The sequence below is a fragment of the Lactuca sativa genome, chromosome 1 (genome assembly GCF_002870075.4).
Source record: "Lactuca sativa cultivar Salinas chromosome 1, Lsat_Salinas_v11, whole genome shotgun sequence".
NCBI classification, from domain to species: Eukaryota; Viridiplantae; Streptophyta; class Magnoliopsida; order Asterales; family Asteraceae; genus Lactuca; species Lactuca sativa.
Window position 1 is genome coordinate 103778442 of NC_056623.2, and position 26500 is coordinate 103804941.

A 26500-nucleotide genomic window follows, 5' to 3' on the forward strand; every position below is an offset into this window, starting at 1 on the left:
TCAAATGATGTAAACAAAGAGATAGTTAGATAAAGGAAGTGGACATTTGACCTAGTGGTAGATAAAAGAAGTGGGCATTTTTCATCAACAAAATCAAAACATTTGATCTAGAAACAAATCTACCTACTCAAAATGGATAGCATATACCACAAAAAAGATATGAAAATATGCAATAATAGTATCAATCAACAAAGTAAGGGTCGTTTACAGAGAACGGTAATTGCTATAAATTGAAATCGTAAATGACAAAAGTAAAAAGAACATGAACTACTTGAAAAAATATATATGTCATTAACTTACCTGATTGACCTCCTTCAGTAGAGCTGTGTTCTTCAGCAGTAGACTGGCCTCCTTCAGTAGTTTGTGGATGATCTGATTGGTCTCCTTCAGTAGGGATATCAGTTTCAGAAAACTCAGAACTTTGATCATGTATCTCACTGTCAATAGGGATATCAATTGAGGTGATGCATAGCCTCTTACGCCTACCCATCCTCCTATAGCACCACAACAGATAAGTACATGCATACAAATATATACATATAATACATAGATACATGCATATAAATATACATATAAAGATAAAGTGCATCAAATTTTCATTAACTATCATCAAATACTAATCTAGTCACTATTATTTTCTTCATCATCTATGACATCTATGTTTTCATTAGCTATTATCATTTCAGGTGTAACATCTATGCCATCATCGCCAACCCTATGCAAGTTAGGTACATCAAATATGTCATCATAAGCACCTCCCATGTCAAATACATCTCTAAGCTTTACATGTCGCACAATCTCCCAACCTATATGTTTAGGATCCATGGAGTAGAACACCTTGTCGGCCTGTGATGCCAAAACAAAGGGATCATCAATCAAGTTAACACCGGCATGTGTCTTATATGAGAAGTTGACCAATGTTACATTGCCATCTTTCTTGCAACCTCTGTTGATGTCAACCCACTCACATTTGAATAAAACAACTCGTATCATTCCAGAGTAGTTTAATTCAATAATGTCAGTTAATTTTCCATAATAGTTATTCACGCCTTCGACTGGCCTTCTATCTCGACTAGTGGAATAATTTGCACCTTCTACCATAACAGACACACCACTGTTTTGAGTTCGTAGAAGTTCCTCTCGTTTTCTTGTATGAAATCGATAACCTTTAACTAGGTATCCTGAGTATTTTTGCACAACTCTAAGTGGACCACGTGCAAGCCATTTTATTTCGTTAGTTACTTTTTGATCTCCTTGCTCTTCCATGCGTGCAACCTATCAACATAATTATATAATTACATCTTGAAAATCAAAATTTGATACATCCAATATTTATTCCAAATTACCCTTCTCTTAAACCATTCACTAAATTGTTGGCAGTGAATCTTGTTGATTTCATAATCATGTATCCGCCGAGATCGATTTTGTCCCTTGATTATCCTTTTGTGTTCCCTTCAGATAAAGAACAATAATATGAGGTAAATGAAGAATAATATGCAAACGCATAGGAAAACTAGTTTATCTTACTCTCGGAATGGTGAAACTGATTCAACATTAAATAGGACATAACGATGTGCTTGAGTGAGTGACTTCTCGTCCAAGACGAAATTTGAAGATCTCTTTCTTTTCTGAAGTGATACCCTAGAATTCTTTTTACGTCCCAATGGGCGACCTGGGCAAAGATTGTTAGATTCTTCAATCTCATTTTGATCACCTTCATCATCATTCCTAATTGGTCTAGTAAATATGGTTTCTACTCCTGAGAGATATCTGGAGCAAAATGTTACACATTCTTGAGCTAAATAGCCTTCAGCAATTGAACCTTCAGGATGAGCTCTATTATGAACGTAGGACTTAAGTGTTAGAAGGTACCTATGATTACAATTACAAAAAAATGATCATCTATAGAATAATAGAAGATAATAGGAAAAAGTAACATAAATATTGTTTACCTCTCTATAGGGTACATCCATCGAAAAGCAACTGGACCTCCTAACTTAACCTCTCTAACTAAGTGGATCACCAAGTGCACCATTATAGTAAAGAATGAAGGAGGAAAAATCTTTTCCAATTTGCATAAAGTGACAGAAACTTTTGATTCGAGATATTGGAGATCAACTTCGGTTAAGTCTTTGTAGCAAATGATCCTAAAAAAATCGCTCAACTCTATTATAGTGGAGCTTACATGGTCTGGCAAAGTACCTCGTAATGCAATGGGCAAGTATTCTTGCATCAACATATGGTGATCATAACTTTTCATCCCAACTAATTTCTTCTCATTCAATTGCACACATCGAGAGATATTGGATGAAAATTCATCAGGAGGCTTAATTAGCTTTAATATTTTTAAGAACATTCCCTTCTCATCCCGATTCATTTGATAACATGCCCTTGGCATGAAAGTAGTATCACTTCGAGGTCGCTTTTTGGGATGCAATTCCTTTCTTATACCCAATTGTATTAGATCAAGTCGTGTTTCATAGTTATCTTTTGACTTTTTTCCTTGACCTAAAAAAGTCCCCACAATGTTCTCAGATACATTTTTTTCAATGTGCATTAGGTCAAAATTATGACGCAACAACAAGTGCTCCCAGTATGGCAACATAAAAAAAATACTTTTCTTTTTCCATGGACCACCATCTACTTTTTCAGCAAGAAATTCTGTACCATCTAACTGTTGGAGAACCTCCTCTCCGGAAGAAGGTTTTGGGGCAACTCGTAATTCCTCTCTTCCAACAAAGGATTTAGTGTCTCTACGCCAATGATGGTTAGTTGGAAGCCATCTTCTATGACACATGTAACAATACTTTTTTCCATGGGTTAGCCATTTAGAATCAGTATCAAAACTATAATATAGTCGTGTATAAAAATTAATATTTTTTAAAATTAGACAATGTATAGCATTTTGTCATTAATGTGCTGGAAGGGTAAAATTGTCTTTTTTCAAAAGTTTGACAACCCTTTTGTTAGGGTTGTTAAGTGCATGGACTTAATTGTTATCAAACTACCCATTAAGGGCCACCGGTGTTAAAATCTCAATAAAGAAGACCAAAAGTGTTAAAAATAGACAACTACAAGGAACAAGACTGTAATTTACTCTAAAATTAATTTACTCTACTAGGACCACCGACGTTTGGTTTTGATACAAAATTTTATCTTCTTAAAAGTTTGTTATCTATCTGAGATGGTTTTGATTCTAAACTCAAAAAGTACATGATAAATACAAATGAAATGAAGTGATAGAAAAAGATGTAAACGAAAAAGAAACAAAGTATCAAAAATTTGATGATGTATGCTTCAGTTTGTCCCCCAAAAATATTTATCACAAACGTATTATAGAGTATAAAAAATCTTATGAGATAATCATCATATATGACAATTTTTAACCACAAAATATTTGAGTGTCATATTGTAAAAGATCAAAATTTTAATTACAAACGACGCCACTAATCTTTTGGGATTTCATTTATTTCCTTTGATACAAAATATTATTATTATTATTATTATTAGAACCTTGGGTTACTGTTATAAATAGAGTGTCATATTATTATTAGAACTTGCCAACAAATATATGGAACATAACTTATTTGGAAAGTGAAAGGAAACAGGCCCTAAGAAGAAGCACATACCATATTCATATTGTAGAAACTAGAAACTATAATAACAAATGTCTTAGTTGCCAACAAAGATCTAAAACGTATTGATTTTTACTACTAGTAAGTAAAGTAAAGTAAACTCAGATCCACAAGTCAGATAGGATAGGCAGATGAGACAGAAAGTGAGTGATCATGTAGCAAGCACTTAATGGGTATAGACAGGAAGCAAGCAAGCAGAGTCCATTTATCACCAAAACCAAATAAAACCGTTTTCCTTCAATTCAACAAGTTCTCAATTCTCATACACCTGAACCAAATACATCATTTAACCAATAATAAAAACTCAACAACAGTAAAAAAAAAAAAAAAAAAAAAAATGATAGAAACGTAACAGTAAGAAACCTACACTTACTGATTAAAACCTACGTGTTGAAAAATAACATCTTAAAAACCTATGCTTTATCTTATTTTTAGCAAACATAGCTTACCAAAAGAAGAGCAAATAACACTAAACTTCAGACATCTACCACTGAAACAAATAAGACAATCTGACACGTAAAAGAGTTGAATATAAGAGCAGGTATAAACTCATAACATATATTTTAGTTATTTTCTTATTAATGGATTTCATACTCAAGGAGATGATATGGCAAAGTATTTTTTATTTTTATTTTTTAACCCACTTCTTTTCAAACTAGACATATATAATAATAATAATAATATGTCGAACTCATGATTTCTTTCTTTGCATCGTAGGATACAAGTGAAGGGATTTGCAAAGCACTTTTCTGCAAGCTTTCTATGGGTTTTTTTTTCAATGGTTCTTTATAGGAAAAGAAGAAGAATGCTGATCTGTTCAGTTTCCTGCATTCGGTTTAAAAGCTTGGAAAAACACGTTTGTCTGTTCTTAATTTACTAAAACTTTTTTTTTCCATCGATTCTGATTAATGGCGTGGGTTTGTTTGAATTTGGTTGTAGGTTTTACTTTGACTTTAGTATGACTTATGTGGGAACAGGAATGATTTTTCCTCACATTGTGAACTTGTCATTGCTAATTAGAGCTGTGGTTTCATGGGGTATAATGTGGCCCTTAATTGGAAAAAACAAAGGTGACTGGTATCTTCATAGTTTGCCTGACAGCAGCATGAAAATTCTCAATAGCTACAAAGCCTTTATTTCTATTGCTCTGATCCTAGGAGATGGTCTATACAACTTCGTCAAGATACTATACATCACATCCATGAGCGTACATAAAAGATTCAAGAACAAAAGCCTCAATCCAGTTAGCGATAAGAAGGCGAGTGAAGTTGAGCTAAAACAAAATGTTTATTTCAGAAAGACAAAATGCGATCACTAGTTCTAATAATAAAAAACTATTGGACTTTTAAAGGTACTAGTGGCAGCCTCTCATAAAATTGATAAACCCTAGCAGTTTGGGCAATGATTTTGCAACAAATCGAGCAGTATAAAACTTCAAATTTACCAACAAATTAAATTTGTAAATACGCTTATTTGAGCAGAAAGATACCTAACAGTGAATTGACGATACAGCGACGACGATAGTGGAAAGGGCAGCTATTTAGGAAGCGTCAACAATCGAGGAAGCTTTGGCGATAGAGGAAGCGGCGGCGATTGAGGATCCAGCGGCGATGATCGAGGAAGTGGCGGCTATCTAGGAAGTGGTGATGATCGCTGAAGAACCTATAGGCCGACGACGGCGTCTGGCGTCAACGAATAGAGGGTGGTGATAGTGCGTTCAGATCATCGTTAGGAGTGGGAGAGTAAGATTTGGCTTTCGTTTTGCGTACTGGTTTTTAGTTTTATCAGGAGATTTTAATTTATCGGGAGGATTTAATAATAGAAGAGAAATTGAGAAAAGAAAGGGTGGCAGATTTTTATAAAATTTCTCATACATCATCTACTTTAATTTTTTAGTTAATTTGTATAAAATATAAATGATTCAGGGTTCTTCACCTGACACTATTGGGGTTTAATGCCCTGTCAATACAAATCTATGTGGCATATCGGGTGGCAATAAATTGATTTTTGCAAACAAGGAAAATTCCAGTGCTCTTTTACTTGTTGCAAGTCAAGTGATAACATTTAAATACTTAATATTAAAATTATTAACAAAAATGTAAATATCTTTTAATAACTTAATATTATTTATTGCAATTTGTAGAAAGCTTTGCCAGTATTTGTTGCTGTTGTGGATCAACTTGGTGGTAGTTATGTAAGTTTTCAAAATTAATACCACAAAATCAAAATTTAAAAGTATTAACATAATAAATTTCCATAAATATGTAATAACATATTTAAATGAGAAATATAAAATAAATTGTTAATATTATAATTAAAAATTTTAGTTATTATAAGAATTATTTATACGGTATTTTTAATAATAAAAAGTTTTAGTGGTATATCAAATCATTATGCCACTAATAACTATGAAATTTAGTGATACAAAAGATTAAGTGCCATTAAATGTATTAATTTTTTAGTGGCATATAATACGTGTCACTAAAAACCATGATATAGTGGTACATTAACCATATGCCACTAAAAATGTATGCCACTATATGTCATTTTATTTGTAGTGACAATAGAGAAACCTAGATCCAAGCTTTAGGGTTTGCATGAGCACATAGGATGTTATTATGAACAAAACCCATCAAAATTGACACAAAAAGATGGTGAGAAAATATATCCACCTATTATCAAACGCCCACCTGGACGACTAAGAAAAAACAGAATTAAATCATCTGATGAGTCTAAAAGAAGACACAAATGTCCGCGATGTGGAGAGTATGGACACCGTTAAAAGACATGTAAAAATCCAGCATCTCAAAGTTCCGATCAAAGTGAAACATCCACATCTAAAAGGTTACTCAAATTTTATTTTTTTTTCATTAAAAAACAACAATACTAACAGTGAAGATAATTTTTTTTATTCATTTTAGGAAACGTGGAAACAATACAAAATCGCAGGGTGGTTTTGGAGTTTTGGGGTCTATATGAAAAAAGCTTGAGAATTAGTTGGTCCTTTTAACAATTTTGTTAGCTTTAGTTGCAAATGTTCTTAATTAGGGTTCAATTAATGGATTCTTTTGTTAGTACGTGACATAAATAAATATTTTGATATAATTTTTCTTTCATGGATTTGTATTTATTGTCAAATTGGTATATAGTGTGACTTCAAGCAACCATTTCTACAATAAAAAATTATGTGCAGGGACTATAACTATACATTAAAGTATAGGGACCAAACTGTAGTAACTACAAAATTAAAGTCCAGGGACCAAACTGCAATATGTGTAAATTTAAAGTCCATGGACCAAACTGTAATAACTGCAAAATTAAAGTCCAGGGACCAAACTGTAGTAACTACAAAATTAAAGTCCAGGGATCAAACTATAATATGTGTAAATTTGAAGTCCAAGGACCAAAATGTAATAACTGCAAATTTAAAATCTAGGGCCCAAACGTTAACAACTGCAAATTTGAAAGGTATAAGGACCAAATTGTAACTAATGTAAAATTTAAAATATAGACACCAAAATGTGCAAAACTTAAAACAAGGGTCAAACTATAATTAATGTCAAATATATACATTAAGGACCAAAATTTTAAATATTAAAGTATAGAGATAAAAAATATAGCTGTTGTAATCAAGTATTACAAATTTTTGAAAGTTCAAAATATAGCTCATGAATTTCTCAAAGTACAATGTTAATTCTTGAATTTAGCACTTCTTTTTCTATCTCTTCATTTGACGAGTAGTGGATCAATCCGTTTGGTGTAGTGAATTTGAGGGTATATTTTCTTCCGTGGTCAATCACATATTCAGGTGACATTGAAAAACAGTCTCCAAAAAGGTAACTTGATACCTGCAACGATAAGGTTCTTTAGTGAAAGCAATAAAAGCAAACTTTTGCTCCATCTTTGATAATGGTGATTATTTATGTCTTAAATTATCTTATTCTAAATCAATAAAAGCAATGCATCATGAAGAAGATAACAAAAAAAAGATAAGAGTTCAAAAAATCCGACCTCAATGAAAGCAAGATTGACAAGGTAAGAAACTGTCAACTAGTGATCATGAGCACATTGGTGCTCACAAGACCTCCCTTTATTTCTGATGGAGCAGCTTCAGCAATATACATTGGAGCAGTAACAGATGCAACACCTATCCCCAATCGAACCAAAAGCCTACCAAATATAATCACATATGGATTCCATGCAGCAGCCATTACAAAAGATCCCAAAGCAAATATCACATCTGCAAGAAGAGTAGCACCAAATATAACTCCTGAAACAGAAATTTTAGATGAGTTTGAAAGTTGCCCAAAAGTATTTTTTGATAAAATGGTTCACTTTTTTAATATTAGCTTTTGTAATTGTATTTTACCCGGATAATCTTGACCCATTACCTAACCTGCCTCAGTTATTACATACCCTCTAAGGTTAGAAAGTAGAAACTGACCTAAACAAAAGACCTCAAAGGCCTGTGTATCCTAAACGGTTTAATTAATCAATTTATCAAGATCTTTCAGGTACCAAACAAATGGTTCAATTTATCAAGATCTTTCGGGTACCAAACAAATGCACCCAATTGGCTAATTTCGAGCTGGAGAAAGGGGAAATATTAATCTGTTGCTTGGAATTTCATAGTCAAAGATGACAGAATTTTTGTAAAGTAACTAAGCTGGACTGCTCGTATGAACAAATCAAACAACAGCAACGATTTCGAAATTGAGGAAAGGGAAGGGATTAGCATTTTATCTACCTGATGCGTGTGTTTGGGCGACAACATCGGAAGCACTGATTGAAAGCAGCGACTTATTTGAAGCAGATATTGGACGCAATGATATGCGTGTGTGTTTGTGCGACAACTGGGGAAGCAATCGAATGGACCAGCGAGTGATTGTAAGCGGAGAATGATCGCAAAGATCGGAAGTATCAGGGAGGGAAGGGTCGATCAGGCTCGATCGTGATAAGGTGTTGATTTGGGGAAAACATGATCTTTTAGCAAGTAGCAAGGGTAGTATTGTCCTTCCAAATTGTATTTTAATTATAATGATTTAATATTGTGAAAAAAAATTATAAATAAATAAAAATTACCAAAAACAATGATTTGGGTATATATGATATTAAAAAACATTAGGATGGGCAAGTACGATATTTGTAGTTTTAGCCGGGCAAATACGATATTTAGGTGTTTAGGAAGGGCATATACGAAAATCTCCTTAATTATATACTCTTCCAGAAAGTTGGAAACTATGGCGTAGTTTATATGTGATGAGGTAATGCAATTATATACTACAGAAAGTCTGAAACTATGCAAAGCTTGTATGTGATTAAGTCTTAACCATTAAATCTTAAACTATAAACAATAAGCAATATTAACAAGATCAACTCCATTTGTTGAATCCAACTGAGACACTCCAATTCCCATTCTGATAGGTATTTTAATCATGTAGAAAAGAAAATTTATGTATGTGTAACTATGCCTTGTTTATACATTAGGAGTCTTGATCAGAGTACTTATTCCCTATAAATGTCTTTTTCTTGTTAAAGTAAGAAATCAAATATTGAATATATATATATATATATATATATATATATATATATATATATATATATATATATATATATATATATTGTTGTTGTTGTTATTGTTTTATTATTCATGATTCTTGAATAACAAAGTACATAAGTATATTTAGTAAGTACATATGAGTTGTAACTTGTAAATGATATCTAATACTTATTCTCTTAGAGAACTAACACGTGTCTAAGTATCTACAGTTTTTGAGTTTCGATACTTGCATATTTTATCACATCTACCGAATGGGCATTGTGATGTAGGAAAACATGGTTTTTCTTCTAGAGAAAATTTTAGTAAGATATTTGTTAAAAGAGTGTTCCGTGTGTGATCTTCATTATGTTCTCGCACAAAAATTCTAGACAAAAATATATATTTTAACAAAAATGATATCTACCTTCATAGTTGGTGTGTATGCCATCAGAATTGTATTGATCTTGTTCATTATTGTAATACCAAAACCGAGAGGTGTCTAGCGAGTACTCTCCAGTTTTTAAGTGAAATGGTTTCAGATCTCCACCAATGATGTGATTCGAAGATTTGTAATAACCCAACACATCTTCCTCTCCTTCATTTGTCTTTCCATTATCATATACAAAACTAACTCCACACTCCTTTGTAGTTTGATTAAACAACTCTGTCACAGTCATAGTAACGTGCTCACCAACTTCCATCTCATTAATGCCAAACATCCAATGGGTTAACAATATTACACACTCTCGACCTACACTGACTTTATCAATGTAATGATGGTACATCCATGTGCAGTCCTTTGTTATATTACTAACTTTGATCATTGGCAAATCAACTATATCAAAATATATATCTTGAAATTGATATGAAGGAGACTGCACAAAACAGAAATTTAATCGTCGGAGTTTATTAGACGTTTATGGCTTAACCGAGTTCGGCATTGGTTGGATGGTAAATGATATTGATGGCACCCTGCTTTTATGCTTAATCTAGTTTGGCATCAATTCGCCTCCATAAAAGGTGCTGAATATTCCAAATTCATAATACGTCTGCCAAATACAAACTTATAAATTAATCACCATAGATCAAATACACATATTCACAAAAAGTGAAATAGTTAACTGGCGCAAACCTGGATTACAAATTCTTCTAGGTATGGAAATATATAACCAATTTTCACACGCATTTTGTTAAGGAAGTCGGAATTATTCCAGCCCAAGCTACATAATACCTTTTCTTCAATGTCTGCTATTGGTTGGATTTTGACTATGCCTACAATTTGAAATGACGGTGGTGCTATCGAATCCCACGCTAATGATAACCGAAGTGGGGACATTTCTGGATCAAATGCAACATATACTAGCGACCGCTCATGATAATCTTCAAAAATACGAAGGTCCAAATGTGTTAGTGTATGTGGAGGATGTTTGACAGAACGTAGCATGTGACAGTATCTCATAGCAAGTTTTTCAATCATAGGAATGCTTATCACACAATTTGGCAGGGAAACAATAGGATTATTATCTAGACATAATTCCTTCAGCATGGATAGGCAACTGAAGTCCATGGGAAATGATTCATTGGACAAACTATTATTTGCAAGCGACAATATTACTAAAGAGCTTGGTAAAGAAATCGTAAAGAACTTTGAATCACATGATATGGCGCGGGAAGAGATTTTTGTGTCCATGACAACGTTGTTAACCTTGAGCATCTTAGGTGAATCCATATTCCTAATTGAGATTCGAGATTCCCTGAGATTACAACCATCTAGCAATAATGTTTTAACGTTTTTTAGCTTGCCTACGGTGGGACCTTTCTCAAGATTATTGCAGTAGCTCATATCAATGAGAAGAAGTTCAGCACATTGTTCAATTGATTCACAAACCTCAACTAAGCCAATGCAATTTCTAACTATTAACCTCTCAAGTGCAGCGATTCAATCAAAGCCGCCAAGAATATGAAGCTGTTCAAAGTAACTTAGATTAAGAATCTTCAATGATCCAATCACTCTTTTTTTCTTTTGAGCATGATCGAGTCAACTGGGAAAATGAAGATAAGTTAAAATAGTCCTCAAAATACGTGCTTAACATGGACAAAGAATAAATGGAGATAAATTACCTTTTTCCTCATCGTAGATTTTTGTGGATTATGATAACAAACGCCAAATGATTCAATGCTACTATATGACATGTCGAGAACAACCATATTTTCCATTGGTAAGTTAGAAGGAATACACTTCGAGGGAAACCCATTCATACACAACCATCTAAGCTCTTTTGGAAATTTCTCATAAGACCCATTAATTTTCACAAAATTGAGTTTTAGTAGCATCAAACATCCATCTTACTTAATGCATTTGTTTCCAGCTCAGATGTTTCACGTAGCTTTTCATTCTTAAGCATTCTCGTGTCAAGGATGAGGCCGCAGATATTTTTTGTACCCTAAAAAGAAAGGGGATGGAAATACTTTTTAAAACGATATATATACAATACAAAATACTTTGGACTTGAATGTTGCTAACAAGTGTACAGGGCCTCTTACCGTTTTTCTTTTCAAAACTTCAAGTGACTCATCATGACAACATAATCGACTTCGCTTCCATGGCTTGTCGAGTGATTCTTTGCGTACTATGAATTTTCCCATCTCTTGAAGCAATTGATGCATCACCAATTCGTTATTCCATCCGATACTAAGAAGGCATCTATCAATGAGATTCCTAAACATAACACTTGTGTTTATATTACGTGCCTGTAGTATTGTTTCAGTAACATGTCTATCCATTGCAACAAAAAAACAAGCAATGTTGATAAACGAGTCCTTATCATCTTCAGATGGCAAAGAGTCGAAGCTCGTTCTCAAAACACTACTTATTAGGGTACCATTTTCTTTCTTTAGTAGTTTTATTTGATCCTCGCAATAAGCTACATCTTTATCATGTAGAGACATGCCCAAAACTTTAAGAGCTAGTGGATGCCCTTCACAATACTTCACAAGCTTTTTGTTACTTCTCGATATCCAGCCTTGGGATCATTGGACATGAATGCATGATTACAAAAAAGTTGTGGTGATTCGGTCTCGCAGAAGCCTCTAAGCTCATGCTTTGCATGCTTCGGTTTAACTTTGTTTTGAATAGTGCAAAACTCTCAATCAATGATGTGTCATGTGTTGTTATTATGACTTTGCATCCTGGATGAAAACCTTTTTTCCAAGCAATGCATCCAACTGGTCAAGACTATCAATATCATCAAGAACTAAAAACATTCTTTTACGGGCTATTGCATTTTCTATCTTTGACGTATATGCAAAAATATCATGAACTTGCACTGAAGCCCTTTTTGAAATGTCAGTGAAAAGTTGTTCTTGCAAATCAAGCAACCCATTGAACTTGTTTGCACATCTCTTACTAATATCTTCAATACAACTGCATGTGCTGAATTCACGATAATGCAACCCATATATATATATATATATATATATATATATATATATATATATATATATATATATATATATATATATATATATATATATATGCCAATGTTGTTTTCCTGATCCCGCCTATACCTGAAATAGTGAATATGTCTCCTGACTGAGGAGGCATCTTTCAACCATTAAGTAACGAATTTGATGCAATAGTCCATGCCAATAAGTAGTGGCAGAAAATCCCTTAAGGGTACACGTAATCTTCGGTACATGTCATCCACAATTTCTTCAATGAACTGTCTCTCGCCTGAAATTTTATTTTAACAAGAGCCATAAAACTAAATCAAAAAAACTAAAAAACTAGATTGGGGATTTAATTAATCAAAATATCCAAATCAAAATTATATCTTAATAAGGTATTATTTTTAATTAAGTTTTTAACACCAAAATGATATCATATTTGCATGAATGTGAATACAATGTCACGAAATTGTGGTGCTTTTGTATGATCAAACTTCACTATTATTAGACAAGATAATATTAGTATAGGGACTAGATTGTAACTATATATATATATATATATATATATATATATATATATATATATATATATAGGTTCAGGTTCATTTGAGACCATTCTAATTTTGTGAGACCGTGAGACTAAATCTAAAAATAATTTTAAAATCCAAAATAAATGGAAAAATCCAAAAATTCTTTTTTTAAATGTTATTTTCGGAACTTGAATTAACTAAAAAAAATATAAAAAATATATAAAAAAAATAAAAAAAAATAAAAAAAAAATCCGTTTTTTTTTTTAAAAATACGTGAAATATTCTAAATAGAATATTTCACTGACATATTCTAAAAAATAATTTTAAAATGCAAAATAAATGGAAAAATCTAAAAATTCTTTTTTTAAATATTATTTTTGGAACTTGAATTAACTAAAAAAAATTAAAAAAAAATAAAAAAAAAAATTCTATTTTTTTTGAAAAATACGTGAAATATTCTAAATAGAATATTACACTGTACATATTCTAAAAATAATTTTAAAATGCAAAATAAATGGAAAAATCAAAAAATTCTTTTTTTAAATATTATTTTCGGAACATGAATTAACTAAAAAAAATAAAAAAAAAATAAAAAAAAATAAACAAATGCGTCTCACGGTCTCACAAAATATAAGTGGTCTCAAATGAACCTAACCCTATATATATATATATATATATATATATATATATATATATATATATATATATATATATATATATCCCTTGTATATGTTACGTAGGATAATAAGAAAGGATATACAATTACCAAATCTGATTTGGTATCGCAGGCGTTCTCAGCTCCCTAGGGTTACAACCCTAGCCGACCATTCCAAAAAAAACATACAGCGACATAGGTTTGTCCTCACAATTTATTGATCATGGGCTATCACAGCTTTCTCCACAACCGAGAAAACTGCGCATAACTTCCATAAGTTTCTGTTTACTTTATCTCCTACAACCTATGGCTTTTGGAAGACAATGATTCAATCGTTTCTTGTTACCAACAATCTCTTTGGATATATCGATGCTACTATTCCATGTCCACCTTAAACTTTACCGGCAGCAGAAAAATCCACCACCGCTGATCCCCAGCCAAACCTGTCTTATGCCGCTTGGATAGCCAATTATGCACAAGTACGTATGCTTCTTCTCTCTACTATCTCTGAAGCTTCCTATCCCCATGCACAAGGTACAACATCCAAGGATCTATGGCTTTCCTTACAACAAGCCTATGCTCCTCAATCATCCTCTCGAGAGTATACTCTTAAAACACAGCTTCTTAAACTCAAGATGAAGCTTGATGAAACAGCCTCCGCCTATCTCTTACGTGCTCAAGAGTATTCTAATGCACTTACCAACATTGGAGAACCGAGAAAAAGATCTTATTATGCTTGTGATTTCGGGTTTTCTTGAAGAATACAATGGACTTAAGTCCAACCTTCTTGCTCGACAAACCCCTACCTCTTTTCAAGACCTTAACGGCCTCCTTGTTGATCATGACTTCATGATCAGGAAAACCACCCTCATCGTGGCCACGTGTTTGCTGCCACCACCACCAACCAGTCCACCTCCACCCCAACTACCCTACCCACTGATCAGTTGCAAGCTCTTCAACAGCTTCTCAACCAGTTTGCTTACAACCGAATTCAACCCCTTCCTCCAGCCCTCAAGCGTTCTACACCACCCGCCCTCTTGCTTTTCGGGGTCGCGGATCCAACAACAGACGAGGCCGAGGCAACCTCTCACACTCATTAGGGGGTAATCAGGCTCTTCCCTTGGGCTACTACACAAAATACAGTTTTTGGCACATGTAATCGGTGCGGTATTAGACATATTCCTTCTCAATGTCCCAACCGAGATCCTAATACCATGCGTACTCGCTCACAGCCCACTGCCAACTTTGCAAAAAAAAAATGATCACAAACTACTACATGGCTCCTCGATACTGGCTCAAGCAATCATGTATCTCATGATCTCTCATCACTAGACAGTCATACACCTTATTTTGGCGAGGATGCTCTTCATGTTGGCAATGGTATGGGTTTACCTATTCTTCATATTGGTTCTACTCATTTTTATTCACCCTCAAAAACATTTTCAATATCCAATGTTCTTCATGTTCCGGAAATTAAAAAGAATCTTCTTTCCGTTCAAAAGTTTTGTGTCGACAATAATGTTTTCTTTGAATTTCACTCGTCTTTTTTTGCTGTGAAGGACAATATTACCAAAATTACCCTCCTCACGGGTCCAAGTGACAATGGGCTCTACTCCATCCGTCTTCCGTCCTTCCAGCGTCTTCCCAAAGTTGCATACATTACGTTTAGAGCTTATTCTGATATTTGGTATCAACGGCTGTGGCACCCTCATTCACAACTTTTTAATTTTATGTGCTCTAAATATTGTCTTCCTGTTTCTATTAAATCTTCAGATTCTTTTTGTAATTCGTGTCATATTGGAAAATCTTCTAAACTTCATTTATCTACTTCAAGTTTTAATAGTAAACATTTTTTTAGATCTTGTTGTTTGCGATATATGGGTGTGACAACCCAAAATTTTCCGTTAGTTTTAATGCCGAAATTAATTACGTCAAAAATTAGCCAAATTTATCCCGAAAATATTTTTGACCGGATTTAAACCTGTTATAATATTTTAAATAATATTTGTCAAGCGAACCAAAATTAAGGCGGTATAATTTTAAAATTTGCCGTGATTAACGACAGTTGTGAAAAACCCCGTTCGCGGTTCGCGGAGGTGAACCCCAACCAGGCCATAAACTCCACTCTATATAAGGGTTGAGTGGGTTTCATTCCCACCTTAGACACACACTCTCTCTCTACTTTCTCTCTCTACAAAACGGGTTTTGGTCAAAAATCACCCCTTCGAGCTTCAAATCGGTAAGTTAACCTTCCTAGCTTGTTGTTTATCTTATCTAACTTGCAAATTCGTGGCTTAATCATCCAAAAACCCCAAGAACAAGAGTATATGGTCTTGGGAGCATCCCAAAACCGCAAACCCCTTGGAAGAGGGTTTTGATGCCCAAAAACCCTTCCAAACCACTTCTAATGCTTAGCAATGACTTAGAGGCTTGCATGAAAGGACTTAGAACACCAAAATCTTAGCAAATGGGGAGTAAACATGAGTTTACGGTCTAAGAACATCCTTAGACCGTAAACCCATCTTCATGGACCATAAACACCTTTTTGGGTGTTAAACTACCCCTCAAACACCTCCAAAAGCTTCCATGAGTGCCTAGAGCCTTGTAATCCTTCGTTTGATGCACCAAAAACATGATTCATGGACTAACATAAGTTTACTGCCGTAAACTCATATGTTTAAGGTAGTAAACTCCCCAAGAACATCTCCTTAGACCGTAAACTCCTCAAGGAGTGTTCATGAACCGTAAACTCCCTAAATTGGTCCATTTGGAGCCTAAACCACTTCCTACGCCCTAGAATTGAACCTAGCCTAATTCCACAAGTGTTATAAGACCTTGAAGCATCAAAGAACACACCACCCATGAGTTTACGACCGTAAACTCATCGGGATATGGTCTTAGGGCCGTAAACTCTATAAAGAGTTAACTCATGAAGAATAAACTCCCTAACTAGGCCATACACTCCCTTAGATGCTACCCGGGACACCCCTAACACTTAACCAAAGTGTTCTCCGCACATTAGGAGGCGTTTACGTGTTTAAATTAGTATTATAATTACTAATTTTATGTAAACATATGTCACCATATGTTAATAGGTCACTAAGTGTGTTCAAGTCTTCACTTGACACCGAGCACCCAACTGATACCTCCACCCGATCCACTTACAACAGGTGAGTTCATACCCCTGAATTAACCTTTTAAATGTTTTTACATGCTTTTATGGGAGGAATACAAGTTAAAACATGCTAGTTATCATATCAATCATATGTGATTAATAACCCGCATGCACAAGGATTTATTACACTTTCAGTTGTTTTACCAAGTATAATACCATAGATGGTTTTCCGAAATGTTTTTACTTGTTTAAATCTTTTCTCAAATTATCTCTTGTGCTGTATGATTTACTTCAAAACTAGTTACAACAGTATTTTAAACAAAGGCTTTCTTTACCTATACTGTTTTATCAAAATTACATTCAAAACTTGTTTATGAAAGGTTTTCAAAGGATATCCAAAGGTCTTCAAGCCTATTTCACAAAAGGATAACAAGTCACAATTTTCTTAAGTTTAAAGGTTTTCCAAAGTTTTCGTCAAAGTTTTCTTCTATGCTTCTATACTTCTGCTTCGTTAAATGCTTATACTTCGTTAAATGCTTCTACTTCGTTAAATGCATGCCTGTACTTGAATAGTTATATAAATAATGTTTAAAGGACTTAGGAAGGCTAGTTCGCCCTATTTCCTTTTCCTCATTGGGATGTGGTCTGGTGGGTATCAGATATCTGTCCGAAGGTCGTTTAAACATTAATTATATATCATGTATACATGTATAGACATAAAGGTTTACATCGGCCAGCTCATGTTCCTTAGGTAGCAAGGGCATCCTCCCACTCGTCACTCGTAGATCAGGTACACTAGTAACTATTATAGGAATAGTTAGGAAGCTCTATTCACTCTTTCTAGCACGAGAATTCCACAGGAGTCAGTTCATCCGCGAGTCTATATCATTTCTCCAACGTCTCTAATAGAATTCAGATTACGAGATGCATCTTCAAGACACAGATCTCCCCGTCGTCGAGTTGGTAACCAGAGACTCCTATAGGGAGAGCGGGCATTGTGTGTATAGATCTATACGTGACTGACACTCCCGCACCCTTACTGGTAGCTACAGTCCACAACCTACCAAGCCAAGGGGTGACAAATGTCATATTTATTCCGACGCTTGCAGGGCGTCAAGTACTCTAGTGTCAATCAGTATGGTTACGAGTATCTCCATGTTTACCTTATAAATCATGGCCTTAAGGTAACACTAATTAACACTATATTCTGGAAACAACACTCTTAGAATTACTCTTGGTTTTAGACCTTGCTAGCTGTATCTTTCATTTGATACTGTCTGGGGTCTGTGTTTCTTTTTTTTAGACCTTGCTAGCTGTATATTTCATTTGATACTGTCTGGGGTCTGTGTTTCTTTGTTTTAGACCTTGCTAGCTGCATCTTTCATTTGATACTGTCTGGGGTCTGTGTTTCTTTGTTTTAGACCTTGCTAGCTGTATCTTTCATTTGATACTGTCTGGGGTCTATGTTTCTTTCCTTTAGACCTTGCTAGCGGTATCGTACATTTGATACCATCTGGGGTCCGTGTTTGCTTTTGTTACACTGAGCCAGGCGTATCATTCATTCGATACTCTCCGGGAGTCTATGATTTCTTTTGCCTTAGTCAGCAGTATTTTCTGTTGAGGCATATGTTGTTTTCCCCTTGTATTTTTACAAGTGATTTCTCCTACTTTCGTTAAAGTCAATTACCGTATTTTGGTAATGATAGTATTTAAGGGAAAAGTACTCTTTAAAACATAACTCTGTCAAGTCTTGGTAAGAGACTGCTTTTATTTAGAAAATATAGGATTTTCTGGAAAGGACTCTAATACACCGTTGATTATAAACTACTACTTTTATAAAGTCATTTTGAATAAAATGCTTACTTACACAAATGACACTAAATAATTATGAACTCACCTGCATTTATAAAAATGTTGATACTCGCTTTCAAAATAACTTGTATTCTCAAGTCAGCAATAGACAGGTACACCCGGGAGCTTTCGTGAAGCCAGCCTAGAACCGAGCTGCATTTATACTAGCTCTGTATTACTTTGATCTCTTTATAAACTGTAACTTATGTAAAACTATTACCATTAATGTAATGGTTGTTGTACTTTGATTACTATACTGCATATGTTGTGATACTTGACATGACGTCATCCACCCCAAAACGTTTCCGCCGTTCCGGTTTTGGGGTGTGACAATGGGGTCTGGCCCCGGTTACCTCCACTAATGGTCATACCTATTTCTTACTTTGTGTGGATGATTTTTCTCGTTTTATGTGGAGATTTCCTCTTAAACGCAAGTCTGATGTTTTTGATATATTTAAACAATTTCTTGTTGTGATTGAACTACAATTCTCTACAAAAATCAAGGCCATTCAAACTAACTGGGGTGGTGAATTTCGTAAGCTTCACACTTTCTTTAAGTCCCTTGGCATTGTTCATCCCCTCTCTTGTGCTCATACAAGTGAGCAAAACGGCTTAGTTGAAAGGCGACATCGCCATGTAGTCGAAACCGAATTAATGTTACTTGATCAATCGGGGGTTCCAAATACTTATTGGCACTTTACCTTTGACACGACAGTCTATCTAATAAACAGAATGGCCTCTCGTGTCACTTCTCATGTCTCACCCTTCGAGACCATCTTTAAGTGTAAACCAGATTTCTCATTTCTGAAAGTTTTTAGGTGCCAATGCTTCCCACGTCTACGACCCTACAATCAACAAAAAATGGATTATAGGTCCATTGCTTGCATTTTTCTTTGTTACAGCTCATCTCATCAAGGGTACATGTGCCTTGATCCTACTACAGACAGGTTATACATATCTCGACATGTACGGTTTCATGAAACCTCACTTCCTTTTTTAGCACCTAAACTCGTACCGCCTGAGACATCTCCATGTGATCCTTATGTGTCAGCTTATCCATTCCCTAATATACCTGACCCCAATCCTCCAGCCCCAACATTACCCTAGGCCGAGCCTTTTCGCACCTATGAACATCGTCGACAACGCCTTCATGTTCACACCGATCCATCTGCTATTCCAAATGAGGCCACATCTGCCTTCCCCACGGCCCAGACAACCACTCCTGCGGTCCAAGCTGCCCCTCCTACGGTCGAAACAACCCATACCGCAGCCCAACCAGCTCCTACTGCGGCCCAACTAGCTTCTACTGCAGCCCCATCTGTTGTTCGGTCTCGCCCTGCAAATTTACGTCCAAACCTAAAACAGGTGCAACACTTTACACCTTCGTCCTTCCAGGCATCCACTACTATCGAATAGGAGCCCACAACCTTCTCTGTTGCAGTTAAACATCCTTATTGGCAACAAGCAATGGCTGATGAGTATGTCGCTCTTATTCGCAATGGTACTTGGACGCTTGTTCCTCCCCGGCCTAACTCTAACATTGTTGATTGCAAGTGGGTTTATAAAATTAAACGTGATCAGATTGGCTCTATTACCCGCTATAAAGCTTGCCTTGTTGCTAAAGGGTTTCATTAACAACCTAGAATTGACTATCATGACATGTTTAGCCCGGTTGTCAAATTTACCACCTTTCGAGTTGTCCTTTCTCTTGCGGTTTCAAACAAATGGCCTTTCAGACAACTAGATGTTAAAAACGCCTTCCTTCATCGTGATCTCCATGAGAAAGTTTACTTGCGCCAACCCCCAGATTTTATTGATTCCCACAAGCCCAATCATGTTTGTTTACTTCATAAGTCGTTATATAGGCTGAAACAAGCCCCGCATGCCTAGTTCCATCGACTGTCTCGTGCTCTACATACCCTTGGCTTTAAAGGATCTCACACCAACCCATCTCTCTTCATACCCTCGACTAAGGGTACACAGGTTTATATGTTGGTTTATGTTTATGATATTATTATTACAGGTAATAATCTGGGGGCTATTGATCACATTGTTCAGAGTCTTAGTGAGACTTTTGCCCTTCAAGACATGGGAACTCTCTCATACTTCGTTGGTGCTTCTAGTTAACTATTGTGGCACTGATCTTTTCTTGTCTCAAGAACATTATATATTAGACATCTTACAACATGCAGATCTTACTAATGCCAAACCTGCTAGCACTCCTTTTCCTACTGGCACCTCTCTCACTCTTGGTGACAATGCTCTTTTTGAAAACCCGGTTCGATATCGTCAAACAGTTGGGTCACTACAATATGTTACTTTATCCCGCCCGGACATTACTTATGTAGTCAACAAAGTTTGTCAGTTCATGCATTCCCCAACTGTTAATCACTAGTCAGCGGTTAAACAGATTCTACGATATCTTAATGGCACTAGCACCTTTGGTTTATGTCTCACACCTTCACACGACACTACCATTCATGCTTATGGTGATGATAATGCTCCTCTGCTAACCACCTACTCTGATGCTTACTGGCAGGGTGCCCGGATGACCGACGATCCACCGGGGGATATGGTATATATCTTGGTAAAAATCTTGTTTCCTGGTCTGCAAGAAAACAAAAGACTCAGAGGACTGTCTCTCACTCATCCACTGAGGCCGAATACAAAGTTCTTGTCGATACTGTTGCTGAGGTTACTTGGCTTGAAACTTTGCTTCGAGAATTATGCATTCCAGTCACGTCGACACTAGTTCTATGGTGTGACAATCTTGGTGACACCTACTTGTCTGCTAATCATGTCTTTCATGCTCGCACAAAACATGTTGAGGTAGATTTCCACTTTGTCAGAGAGAAGGTTGCAGCAAAGCATCTATCGGTCCAGTTTCTATCCACAAATGATAAGATTGCTGATATATTTACTAAACCATTATATTCACAACGATTTGAGGGGTTACGGTCCAAGCTTAATGTTTGTACCTGGCATTAGCTTGCGAGGGGATATTAGACAAGATAATATTAGTATAGGGACTAGATTGTAACTATATATATATGTATATATATATATATATATATATATATATATATATATATATCCCTTGTATATGTTACGTAGGATAATAAGAAAGGATATACAATTACCAAATCTGATTACTATTGATCTGGTTTTGCATGAATATTGTGAACAAAATGTCACAGATTAGTTATAGGTTATCCTTTACAGCTTGCAAGTAAATGCAGTTGCAGTTTTATCATGATAAAAGACACTATGGTTTCAATGTAGTATGACATAGTTAATACTAGATGCATATCAAACCGTTCAAGATTAGCTTTTTTTTTATAAAAAGCATCTACACATTATTAAAAAGGTTTATCTAAATGAGTTAGTTATAATATAATAAACATAAATTTACAAAAACAAATTTCTGCTTTTTTTTTTTACAGAGATATGGGCAATGTATTTTGAATTTTACCTATTATAGCAATGTCCTTATAACTGTCTACAAAATATAGTAATTTTTAAACTAAAAAACCAGTCACTTGTTGGCATTTGCTTTTTTCAATTTTTCTTACATGGTATCTAACTCAAAGATGATATAGCAATACGAATACCAAAAACAATTTCCAATCATTACAAATTAATATATAGAAATAAATAGGCATGTTAGCGTCGTGTTTCATTTTATTAAAGTATCTTTTATAAGTTGTTGTCTGCTCTATCTTTCATTTGTTTTCTAATACCTATATTAAACATATATAACAAATCAAACTCAGACCATCCGAAACACCAGCCACAAACCGGATCGTGGTCTACGTGGACACGATTGTGGTCAGTGTGCACCACCCGGGCCTATCGTGGTCGGGCATTTTCGTGGTGGTTCGTGGTGGGGAAGACACAAGACAACGACCAATGTACCTCTTTCTCTCTCTCTCTCTCTCTCTCTCTCTCTCTCTCACTCTAACTCTCTCTACTTCTCTCTACAATAATATATATATATATATATATATATATATTATTTAAAAATAAATAAATAAGAGGGATATAGTGGTGGGTATCCCATAGGTTTAGTGGTGGTTATTGTGAATGACCTCATAAGATGCACTTAAAATAGCTATAAGTATTTACATGTCAGAATGGATGAAGAAGTTGTGTTAGGTTTATCAGCCGGTATTTACTTGCCTATAATTATAAATTTCATAAATAGTTAATATATTAAATATTATTACAAATCTACATTACTCAAAATACAATTAATTTTATGAAAAAAACGATGCAAAATTTTGCAAGTTTGAGTAAACTTTAGAAGACTTCAACCCGTTTTGTTTTTAAGCAAGTTTTAAAATTTACCTTGTTGACCCACTAGAAATAACATATAATACAAATGACCAATTTTCAGATAGATGATCAAAATTGCTACATCTAGCCATTATCAACCGGGCAGATCTAAAGTGGAGATTGGGAAGAGTATGGGGGGGGGGGGGGGGGGGGGGGGGTGCACCCATTGGCAATTTTTTTTTTTTTTTTTGAGTGGACTGATAAAACTTTGATCTTGGTTTTAAAGTATATGTGGTGCCCTCAACCACATGTGGATAAAATAGATGGTGCCCCTTGACAAAATATTGAGGATCATTATTTATCATATTTATTAATCAAAATAACTTATAAGTTCTAACCCTTCAATAGCAGAACTAATGAAGGGTTAGAACTTATCAGTTATCTTGGCTTATAAATAATGATCTTCAACATCTTCTCAAGGGCACCATCTATTTTATCCACATGTGGTTGAGGGCACCACATGTAATTTAAAACCAAGATCAAAGTTTTATCAGTCCATTGTAAAAAGTATAGATGTTTTGACTATATTGAACATCAAAGTCTCAGGATTGTTAGTTTGTTACCATTTGGCCATTAAAGTTCTAATCGTGCTAATTAAATCCTTAAACTTCCAATTTGGTCACCATTTAACCATTAAGATATAGCAGGTTCGAGATGTTACCATAGTAGCATGCCATGTAGGTTAATTCTGACAACTTTCATCCCCGTGGTGCTGACATGGAATTTAAAAATGTTTTCTTCTCGAAAATTAATATTATTGGACCAAAAATATGAAACTAATAAACATCAAAGGCTAAAAGTGTAATTTCTTCTTTTAATAACATCTGGGACCAAAACTAACAAACCACCAGCACCATCTCCAGCAATCACCTGCAAATCTAGAAACCACCACCACCATCTCTAGCAACCCAACCAAAGAGAGACATCAAAATTTTCTTATTATTAGAAATTAAAAAATGGGAGTTGGACATAGAAAGCAGAATCGGGAATAGGGAGAAGGAGACCATCTTTTTCTCTGGTGGAATTTTATGTTCATAGATCGATTTGTCTTTTCTGACAATCCCTCTTTCTGGTTTCTACTTCATGAACTCATGTGATCACAAATCTAAGTTCTTTCTGGTGGCAACATGGCAATAAAATATATGAGTTCATCTGGAGGAGGAGGGGTGGAAGAGAAAGGAACTATGGTGAGGAGGTGGCCAGCAACAGCAACAGGAGGCGAGGAGTGGGTGCCGTTGGATGTTTGGAGCAGATCATCAATGGCTGGAACTCTCATTCCCTTTTCCAAAAATGTTAGAAAAATGGTCCTTATGTTCATATAAATGACAAAAGAACAAAAACAAGGGTAATTTTCGTCATTTTATGTGATTTTAGCGGCATGATGCGGATGAAGGTGGTAAGAAATAGCACGATTAGAATTTTAGTGGCCAAATGGTGACAATTTGGAGGCTTTGATGGTCTCCATAAATATATTTAATGTAACAAATAAGATCATAAACTAACTCAATTTTAATATAAAAAAGATAAATGTTTTGAATAATTATGTGGGACCCAAAAATAATGAAGAGACATGCAATATGCCTTGTAGCATTTGAAAGATGAAAGTTGAGGTGGCATGGCAAATCTCGTTTGCAGGCCACTTGAGAAATGGTAGTCGGTGATCTTATTTCTCTACTCACTTGGTAATGTTTGAATGTTGATTTGACACTTGTATTGACACATTATCATATGTTAGATGCTTTACACAGGTAACTTGTTGCATGTTCTCCATACTCCAAGTTAAAAATTCTTATAATCTTTAAAAATTGTGAGTATGTTCTTTATTGGTAAAAGTTAAAATACATTGCCCTTATCGGTAAAAAAAAATAAAGAGGCAAAGTTGGTTGCTATTTCCAACAATTTGCTCAATAATAAATGCACAGAAGTCAATATTTTATTCTAACTGCTAAAAAATTCAGGATGTATAATCTATCTATACAAATAAACTGATGAGCTCACATAATTAAAAACTCGGATTCAGTTTTATGCATTTTCATTATACAATTTAAATACATCAAGTTATGTTCATTTGATGATATTAAAGAAACTTACTGAAATGCACATAGAGAATGCTATATTAACATTTCATGTGTTAATAAACAATATCAAAGGAGAAATTTTTTGGGTAAGAAAGTGGTTACCTGCCTTTTGCATTCTCCCCTTTTATATCAGCAACTTCAGCAAGCGCTTGAATCCATCCATCAATCTTTTGACCCCATTGAATTCTTTTTATTTGCATTTGTCTCCGCCCCCATCTTGCGTTTGTGCTCAGCCATTGCACTCCAAAGGTACTTTCTTGCTTCTTAATATGGGTGGGCTCAACATCATAAAAAATGGGGATGACTATATGGTTGCATGCCATACGTTGTTCAAGGATCAGTACTAATTCATTAAGGCACCATGATGAATTAGCATAATTCTTTGACAACACTATAATAGAAGCCCTGGATTCTTTAATCGCACTCTCCATTTCCGGTTTCAGATCTTGTCCGGTTTCAATCTCCTCAGCATCCAAAAAGGTAGAGATATTGGCACCAAGGAGGGCCTTATGGAGATGATCAGTGAAACCATATCGAGTATCAACACCCCGAAAACTTAAAAATACATCATATTTATAATCATTAGTAAAAGAAGATGATCCTTCACTAAATTTAGAAAGAACAGCCATCACGAATGATGGGAAAGTATGACAAATTTGAGAGCAGACTAACAAATTGAAAGTAATGGACTTTTAAAGGAAATCTAAGGCAAACATGTCTTTCGATTAAAGGATCATACCTTATGTAGAGTTCTGGGCAACTTATAAGTTAAGAAACTGAAATTGTAAATTGCTAAGAAATTGACTTGAGGTACCTGACTTTGAAGATTCAACATACCTATTTTCATGAGGTTTGGTTGCATTCCAGAAGTTGTATTATCGTATACATTAAAACTATTTAAAGAGAAATACTTTCAAGTGGGTCAAACAAGGAAAACATTGGGCTGGATACCAGTATTTACCACGATTCTGGATACTGGAATGGCGGTGTAGCACCACGATTTGTACAAAGGAAAACATTGGGTTGTTTTAATTAAAAAAAAAAAAAAGACTTTGCATGCACCCTATGAATAAAACGAAATTCTTTTAGCGCAAACTAAATATCAGACTAATTTTCTTCTGTTTAGACCTAATTGGAAATACTTACAATTTTGAACGTAATTTTTTCATTCATCTGTGTATACGATGAATCGTTAAACTATTAAAAGCTCTCATTAATTTTGAGTATGAATTATGAGTTTGTATTAAACTACTAAAGCTTTTATGAATAACATGAAGTCGTTTTAGTGATGATCGTATAATATATATATATATAT

At 34.8% G+C, this 26500-nt stretch overlaps 3 protein-coding genes across 3 annotated transcripts; all 3 read right to left on the bottom strand.

The window, feature by feature from the left end:
* Window positions 1-9599: 9599 nt before the first annotated feature.
* LOC111909803 (disease resistance-like protein DSC1) lies at window positions 9600-11184 on the bottom strand. Its single transcript, XM_023905578.3, has 2 exons — window positions 10307-11184; window positions 9600-10223 (listed from the first exon to the last, which is right to left on the bottom strand). The coding sequence occupies exons 1-2, from the start codon at window positions 11015-11017 to the stop codon at window positions 10164-10166; spliced, it is 771 nt and encodes a 256-aa protein (XP_023761346.1). The 5' UTR covers window positions 11018-11184; the 3' UTR covers window positions 9600-10163.
* A 117-nt stretch (window positions 11185-11301) lies between these two features.
* On the bottom strand, window positions 11302-12170 carry LOC122196121 (disease resistance protein RPP2B). The gene is made up of 2 exons (XM_042898450.1): window positions 11719-12170; window positions 11302-11618 (listed from the first exon to the last, which is right to left on the bottom strand). Exons 1-2 carry the CDS (start codon window positions 12121-12123, stop codon window positions 11508-11510), a joined length of 516 nt encoding a protein of 171 aa, XP_042754384.1. The 5' UTR covers window positions 12124-12170; the 3' UTR covers window positions 11302-11507.
* Window positions 12171-12348: 178 nt separating this feature from the next.
* LOC111909807 (toll/interleukin-1 receptor-like protein) lies at window positions 12349-25814 on the bottom strand. Its single transcript, XM_052766220.1, has 2 exons — window positions 25288-25814; window positions 12349-12598 (listed from the first exon to the last, which is right to left on the bottom strand). The coding sequence occupies exons 1-2, from the start codon at window positions 25812-25814 to the stop codon at window positions 12349-12351; spliced, it is 777 nt and encodes a 258-aa protein (XP_052622180.1).
* Between the last annotated feature and the right edge of the window lie 686 nt (window positions 25815-26500).

Excerpts from the sequence above, each read along its gene's own strand:
- LOC111909803 (XM_023905578.3), bottom strand. The coding sequence starts at position 11,017 with ATGAGCTACTGCAATAATCTTGAGAAAGGTCCCACCGTAGGCAAGCTA. Across the intron at positions 10,224-10,306 it reads TAGAAGAATTTGTAATCCAG|ACGTATTATGAATTTGGAAT; the intron begins GTTTGCGCCAGT and ends TGTATTTGGCAG.
- LOC111909807 (XM_052766220.1), bottom strand. The coding sequence starts at position 25,814 with ATGGCTGTTCTTTCTAAATTTAGTGAAGGATCATCTTCTTTTACTAAT. Across the intron at positions 12,599-25,287 it reads GGGGAGAATGCAAAAGGCAG|TTGTATTGAAGATATTAGTA; the intron begins GTAACCACTTTC and ends CAGCACATGCAG.
- LOC122196121 (XM_042898450.1), bottom strand. The coding sequence starts at position 12,123 with ATGTCTCTACATGATAAAGATGTAGCTTATTGCGAGGATCAAATAAAA. Across the intron at positions 11,619-11,718 it reads AAGTTTTGAAAAGAAAAACG|GGTACAAAAAATATCTGCGG; the intron begins GTAAGAGGCCCT and ends CTTTCTTTTTAG.